Source organism: Entamoeba invadens, assembly GCF_000330505.1.
Source record: "Entamoeba invadens IP1 unplaced genomic scaffold scaff_1105074726351, whole genome shotgun sequence".
Classification (NCBI taxonomy): domain Eukaryota; phylum Evosea; order Mastigamoebida; family Endamoebidae; genus Entamoeba; species Entamoeba invadens.
The window spans coordinates 6,471-14,651 of NW_004440215.1; the positions used below are offsets into that span (position 1 = coordinate 6,471).

Genomic DNA, 8,181 nt, shown 5'->3' on the forward strand with positions numbered 1-8,181 from the left:
TTGAATAACCAAATTTATATTATAAAACTATTATTGTTATTATTTTTGATTAAAATTAGAAAAGAACCATTTTATAACAATATAAATTTAATGATTATATTAGTAAATCGTCCAAATTCGATTAAAATAACATATAAATGATATTTTTAGTTGTTTTTGCTTTAAAAATGTTGTATTTTTAAATATAAAACATTTATTATTACATCTAAATGTTGGGTCCATGGAATTCTTCAATTTAATTGTTTTTTGAATTATGACTTTTGTCAAAACTCAAACATGAGTATTAAAACTCCAATTTTAATATAAAAAACAAATGGTGAAACTTGAACCAATTTATTTAGCGAATGTTGTTCTCTATTTGGATAGTACAACAACGTTTCGAAACTTCACAAAAATCTCCAAACAAACGATTATAGCAATTTCCATGCTACATATAAACCCCCTCAAAGTACTTCGCTATATCCCATTTCTACTCCATTATATCCCAAATCTAGAAACTTATGAAGGGAACCTAATGGAAGCTCAAAATGAAATTACGAAGGATTTATTTGATCAAATAAGTTGGATTGATGGGTCTAAATTTCTATTCCAAATGCATTTTTTGAAAGAAGAATTTGCCTGGAAAATAAGTGCTTTAAAAATAAATCCAAGTGATTTGACAAATTTGTGTCAACTTCGTCAAATACGAAAAGTTGTGTTTCAAGGAACAATAGATTTTGGTCAACTTGAGAAAATTATTGAAAAGTATAAATTGATGACTCTCAAAAATGTTATTGTTTATTTGGAAGACATCACAGAACTTTATTTAGAAAAATGCATTGAATTTTGTGCGAAAAACAAAGAAATTTTTGTTGGGATTGCAGCTAAAAGATCTGCTATAAGCAAAGAGGCTTTTGAGAGAAAAGTAGTTCGCAATTTGAAATGTGTACTTTTCGACTTTGACAAGAAAATTGAAATCTACAACTCGCCAGTTTTAATAAGCAAACCCGAAAATATAAAATTGAAATATGATGTTTTGGATTCAAATGTTTTGGCACAAATTGAAAATGAAACCAAAAATAAAAATATTGAAACTCTCCACGTGGATGTCGCTCTTAATAGTATGGACAATATTTCTTTATTTGATATCAAAGCAAAGAGATTTGAACTTTCTGTGACAAGTGGAAAATCACTGAAATTCACAAATTGTAAATCACCATCTGACATTTGTGTAACAACAATAAATTGTCCAATAAACCTCAACTCCCTTCTCTCAATAAAGTCGCTTGAACGAGTCGAGGTGAAAGGAAATTACGTATTAGAGAAAACAACAAAGGAACACTTTTTGGTGCAATTTCCACACCCTCTTAAAAGTTTTGTTTTTCATACAAAATTTCCACCAAACACAAATTTGGACTATTCAAATAGTTTCAAAACTCTTCAAAAAATCGAGTTGATAACTCCAAAAGAAGAAATTGATTTGTGTAATTGTTGTGAATTAAAAGAAATTGGCATAACAAGTATTTCAAAGACAAAGTGTGTATTAACTCTTCCATATACAAAATACACAACTCCAATTTATAGATATAAACATGAGTGGTTATATGGAAGTTTTAAAAAGACTCTTTTCTTTAAATCAGAAACTGCAAAACTTGAAGTTACAAATGTTGGATTTTTCACAGAAATTGACATTGAAGGGAATATTGATAAATTGGATATGAGGGAATGTGCCAACTGTCAAAAGCTCAGACTTCTGTCGACTGCAAAAGAGACTGTTGTGATGCCACCTACTTGTTACAACTATCGTTCATTGTTTATATGTTCTGATAATTATCCATACATATTATTTAATAATAGACTGAATTATATTTATGTAGCAAAAAACTTAGAAATATGTGGGAATGTCAAATTTAATTGTAAAATTGGTGTTGAGGAAATCGCATTTTGCGTCGATGAAGACACAAACCTGTTGATTGATTCGGTGTTTATTGAACAAATCACTCTTTTGGGCCTGAGAAGACGTCGAATCACAGAAAGGTACACCAAAAATGTAGAAACAAATAAACAACTTTCAGATGAAGTTTTTGAAGTTGCAAAAAATAACACAAACATACGAATCGGGAAGTACAAGACTGCGATTACCAAGAAAACAAGTGATTTGAACTTATATGCTACTTTACTAAGAAAGAAAAGCAAAGACAGTGTTTCTGTTAAACCACAAAAAGACCACAAAAATAAAACAATACAAATTACAAAGAGTTCGCACATTCAAGAACTTCTTGACGATGAAAATTATGAAGATGACTTCGATGACTTTGAAGATGAAGATGACAAAGACATCAAATCTAATTAATTGAGTTGTTATTTATTATTTAAACTTACAAAGAAGCAATAAAAAGTTTTGAATGACTCAATGTTTAACTAAATGGTCGGAAACACCCTCTGGCGATAGTTTCATGGTGTCTTTTCCTGGCTTCCAGTTGAGTGGGCAGGATTCACCATGTTAATCAAAAAAATTGATGGTTTCAATGATTCTCTTTGTTTCCTCAGTGTTTCTTCCGATGACATTGACTTGCATATATCTGATGATACTCTTTGGATCGATAACGACATAACCTCGTTTTGCAATGCCATCAACTGCGTTAAACAAGTTGTACTTCATAGAAATGCACTTCTTGATATCAAAGACTGGTGTATTATATTTCAAATCGCTTATCAGATGTTGATTGAATGGTACAAACAGGTCTTCCAAAATACATTTCAATAAACGTGTTCAAGTCTATGAATTTGTTTTTTCCGCGTCGAAACTTTTGACTAACTTCCCAATTAATTTTGCCGCGCAGACTCTTTCAAATTGAAACACAAACTCAAATAAAAAATGCCATCCATCGAGTTTTCTTAATAAACGATCTTCTCGATGTTTTTGCTCTTCATTTCCTCCAATGAATAGTCCAGTTTTCTTTTTGATAAATTTTTAAGTTGCAGTTTTGGAATAGTTTTCTTCTGTGCCTCTGAGTTTTTTTTCTTTTGTTTTTTTATTTCTTTAATTTTTTTACAACTTTCTTGATCTCTTCTTGAGTCAATTTCTTTGCCACTTCCAAATGTCTTTTCTTTTCCTCTTCATTTAATTTTGTCATAAACGTTTTACTTGGCGCTCACTTCACAAAAACGCGATTTGTGTTTTTCAAAAAGTACTTTTTAATGATCTTCCCAAAGTAATTTTTGTTCTCCTCAACCACCTCTTTTTAAATATGTTCGACAGCCTTGTTAATTTTGGACTTCCAAAACATGTCTTTTTTCTCTTAAACAAATCCAACGGTCGTTTTCATCGCGAGTAACACCCCTTTTGGGAAACTGCCACACTCAGACTCCCTTTCTTCAAACTCAAACGTGTTTATCGCGGACATCTCTTTTTCTCTCCCAATTCTGTTTCTACCAAACTCTTAAAACTCCTCGAGGAGAACCTTTTGGAATTCAGCACAGTTGTTTCAATTTGCGTTCTTCGCAAATATCACAAAGTAGGGATTTTTAAAATCGGAGTCGTAACTAATGACTCTCGACTTTGCAATACTCAGTTTAGTCAGTTTATCAAAAACTTATTTCCTACATCTCTTTTGTATCAAGTCGAGTGCAAAACTTGTCTCATAGTCAATCTCCCCGAGTTCCCAATCAAACACACGTCTCGTTGTTCTCCACGTTGTCTTCTTCTCCAATTGGGTATTCTAAATAGAGACACTCTCTTTTTGAAGTTGGTTCTCCCATTATGATATGTGGAGTGTATTCTCCACGTGTTTTCTTTTCTGTGAAAACAATTAAAGTATAGTAATGGTCGAGTATCTCAAATTCTCCAGCAATAAGACATTGGGGGAATATAAAACTGTCACGGAATTCGAAGGAGTGTAATGATTGTTGTAAAATTCTTGTAATTCGGTGTATAAAAGTGTCTCTATTTCTGAAGGAACACCACAAGAGACATTATAGTATGTCTCGGTGTATAACTCATGACAGATAGCACGCGTACAAATGATGTTTGGATCCGTCTCAGAGTTTATCATCTCGTTGAAGACAACACCGTTAGTGGTAAATTGAAGTTTGTCATTTGAATTTGTGTTTCAGCACTATTAGGTTCTGGACACTTCCCACAACACTTGTGGAGCGTAAAAGTGTCCACTCTCATCTTGCATTTCAGCAACTTCCTCTCATCTCCAGCCTTCTTATTCGAATGGGAATTTGTCCTTTCTCATTCGTAAGAGGAACACGGCGTCCAAATATAATTTCATCAAAATTTCATAATCGACTTTGTTAATTACAGAAAGGGGGTAGCACATAGTCCAGTCTGCGCGGTGAATGCATTCAAAAAGTTTTGGTAATTCACTTGCAAGAAATCAGCATAAGGCTCTTCGGTGGTGTTATTGTCACCGCCACATAGTACAAAGTGTTCGATGATATGAATGATATTTTTGTCGTTGATAGCTGGTGTTAAAAAAGATATAGAAAAAATCATGTTTGGGTCAGACGAGATAAATTTCAAAATTGTCGCCTTTGTTGCCATGTGTTGATAAACTCTAATGTCCACATTAAAGTTTTTCAATAGAACATTATCTCAGTGATAATTAGTATAAGAAAAAACCAACAATACAAGTATTAATACAAAACATTTTAATAAAATTGAATTTATTATGTATAAAACTATTAAATGGTTTAGTGATCAAAATGACGACACTAAAAACCACAATTTAGTGATAAAAACCCGATCACAAATTATTGATATGGTTCTTTAATTTATTAAATATATCTTTATTAAAGAAATAGTTACTTCGATATGTGACTTAAATCGCTTTCAAAAAATCGAATTATATTGTATATAATAGTTTCTTTTTTGATTGGTTGATTATCACCTTTGTTTACCAAAAACATTTAAAAAGTGATTATAAATATCAAAGTATTTTACAAAAACATTACAGTTACCTTATTATAAAATAAATAAACTCAAATTTAAACATTATGCCAAGGAGACAAACACATCAAACTGAGCCACATGGAATTGTTGAACAAGAAATAGAAGATGAAGAGGCGGAAACACAAGCTGTAATCCAAACTCCTGAAGCACGATCACTTTCAAGACAAATATTTTTTTTACAAATATTTACTTGAACGTTATGGTGGATTTGAAAGTCTTTTTGAGTTTTTGAGACTTAAGCCACTTGTTTTTCTTGTATTACAACCAGTTGTTGGAAATATTTATCCAGATAAAAGAGAACGCAAATCATTTTCAACAACCCAACGACAGACTTCTTTTGTTATACTTATTTTGTCGATATAATAATTTGAAAATGATAAGAGATATGTGTATTCCATATATCAGAACTAACGAACAAATAAGCAGAGAAATCGATTTAAGTGTTTCTTTATTTAGAGTACCACTTCAAAATGCATGTATAGCATTCAGAAAAGAAAATTTGTTAAATACTGGTGCAAGTTCAATTGATGATTGTACAGTGACACCAACAAGACGTCCAAATGGCGATTTTGCTTTAGCAATAGGGTTTTATAATTGAAAATACAAAATGTATTGTGTCAAAGTCGAAGTGATTGTGAATGCAAAAAGTGGTACTGCAAGTTTTGTTTCAAAAGCAGTTCAGGGTGCAGATCATGATATGAGTATTTAAAAAAATACATCTGAAACAATCAATAATATGTTGGGAACAACAAAAATAATAAGTGTTAAGGAATATAAAGGATTTGATTTATACATACCAACTGGTTCAGTTTCAAAAGAAAGTCCTTTAAAAGAGAAAAGGTGTTTGATTGAAAGATATTTTGGTCGACTTAAAATGGTGTTTAAATTTACAAGAGAAAAATATTTAAAAGACCCTGTTTCTTTTGACAACCTTTTTGTTATAAGTTGTTGCTTTTGCAATGAAGACGTTGAAATTAATCCCCCTCGAAAAACAAGATGCAACAAACTATATGAATATAATGACCAATTATTTGAATAAAATTGAAAAAAGAAGAGAAGCACATAAGAAAAGTAGTTTAATATACAGAAGACGACAAAGGGAACAATTTGATGTTTTAGAAAACGAACTTAGATTAATACAAGAAGAAGAAAGTCAAAATTCAGACGAAACAGAAATTGAACACTTTGATTACAACAAATTTGTTTATTCGTTTTAAATAAAAATAAAAAACAATAATTTTTGTTTATAAAATATGTTTGAAAAGGGCTAAACTTCTGGGCATAAAACGTGATCTCACTATAGCATTAAAAAACAAACAAAAATCGATAAAGTCGAGGTTTTATCATTATGATTGGACTTGTACTGTATTTCCCGAAAATTGAGAATAACCACAATTTAATTATTTTTAAACAACTTTAACATAAAAACTATAACATAATGATAAAAATCGCATTTTATTACAGTAAACTATAATTAAAAATGATATTAAATCACAAAGACATTACTGTGATTTATATCTTTACTAATTGTTATAAACAATAACAATGTACTTTTACTACAAATAAACAACTTAATTATAATGTTATTGACTTGAGTAATGTTTATCAAATCACTTAGATAATGTTCTAATGGTTCTGAATAAACCAATGCACTGTCTATTTGTTTCTAACTAGTTTGAAGTGTTAAAATTATGGTTTTATGACCTTTTTAATAACAATAATAGATTTTGAAAATTTTGTTATTGTTTGACAAATTTCAATTTTTTTAATTTCATTCTGAAATTTTTAATTAATTTTAGAACTGTTTTAAATAACTAAAAATTATAGTTTTTAATTTATATTAAAATGTTTTATTTCTATATAAAATTTTATAAACAATATAACAACTATAATTATAATAATTATTTTATCAAACTAATAAAAATTTTAGTTTTGATAATAATTATATAAAAGGTAAAGTTCTCAATTATTTACAATAAAAATATGTAAATATAAACACATTCGAATCAATAACAATAAATACATAATAATATTGAAACTAATATTGTAAATAAATAACTACAAAATCGAAATTGGAAGAAATGGGAAAATACAATGATTACTGATGAAAGTAAGTTTGGGATGTTCCCAGACAGCACCCACTGTTGGAGACCAAAGAACTTTCTGGCTAAACGACGAAAATTCAACAAGAACAGGAAAAGACAAAAATATCCAATTTATTACAAAAAACTCTTTTCAATCACCCCAAAATTCAACATGACGATTATAATGTGTGTGCTATATGAATAGTGTATAAAAAACTCCTTTGGTGTCCAGACAGTATGAATTCCAATGGTTATATAAACCTCCTATAATCCAACAGATTTTTTGAAAATGTTCAAAAACAAAAACAGAACAGTCTTTTTCCAACAAGATGGGGCATCTCCTCATTGGGCCGAGAAGACAGAATTTTATATAAAGAACAAAAGAGTTTGACTACTTTTATGACCTGTTGCATCTCCCGAATTTTCTCCAGTTGAACATTAATGGGGATTATAAATATAATACTTTGATAAAAATACCTCATCATATGGACAGAAAAAAAGTTATTTTATCTTTTTCAGAAAACTTGGAATGAAATTTCTTCAAAAACGAACTACAATTTGATGAACTCTCATTAAATAATGTATTAGCCATGTCTCGAAGAAAGTGTTGGTCCTATTGGCCATTTATTTATATTAAACTATTACAGTAGGCGGAAATAAGGGGATGCTAGAAAAAGGAGGATTCTCGCAACCATTGGTTATTTTTCAAACAAAAAAATAAATGTCCAACAAATGTATATTCTTAACACTTCTAAAAGATTAATTGATTTACTGTATTTTTATTTTTATAACAGAAAATAAAACCACATCATTTTTTGTTGAACAATCGACTATTCATATCTTTAATTTTGATTAATTCTTCTTTATTAATTTTTAAATGAATATTATCGTTAATTTGACGAATAAAGACTCCATCAAGACGTTATAAGTTATATGTTTAATGTTCATTTTCAAACAAACATAACCATAAACACAACGAATAGATAATTATGTGCATTTAGATAAGCAGTCATAAAAACTATCAGTTGTATTGCTAAATTAAAATAAATTAAAATAAAACAAGTTTAAACAATTATTTAGCCTGTTGTCAACACACAACACCATTTCCACGATGGAAATAGTGTGAATTTATTTGGAATAATTTGGAGAAGTAATCTT

General features: G+C 29.6%; 1 protein-coding gene across 1 annotated transcript; it reads left to right on the forward strand.

Moving 5' to 3' along the window:
- Positions 1-313: 313 nt before the first annotated feature.
- Positions 314-2,332, forward strand: EIN_459840 (hypothetical protein; the record flags this gene model as incomplete). The annotated part of the gene is made up of 1 exon (XM_004255336.1): positions 314-2,332. One exon carries the CDS (start codon positions 314-316, stop codon positions 2,330-2,332), a length of 2,019 nt encoding a protein of 672 aa, XP_004255384.1.
- Positions 2,333-8,181: the final 5,849 nt, after the last annotated feature.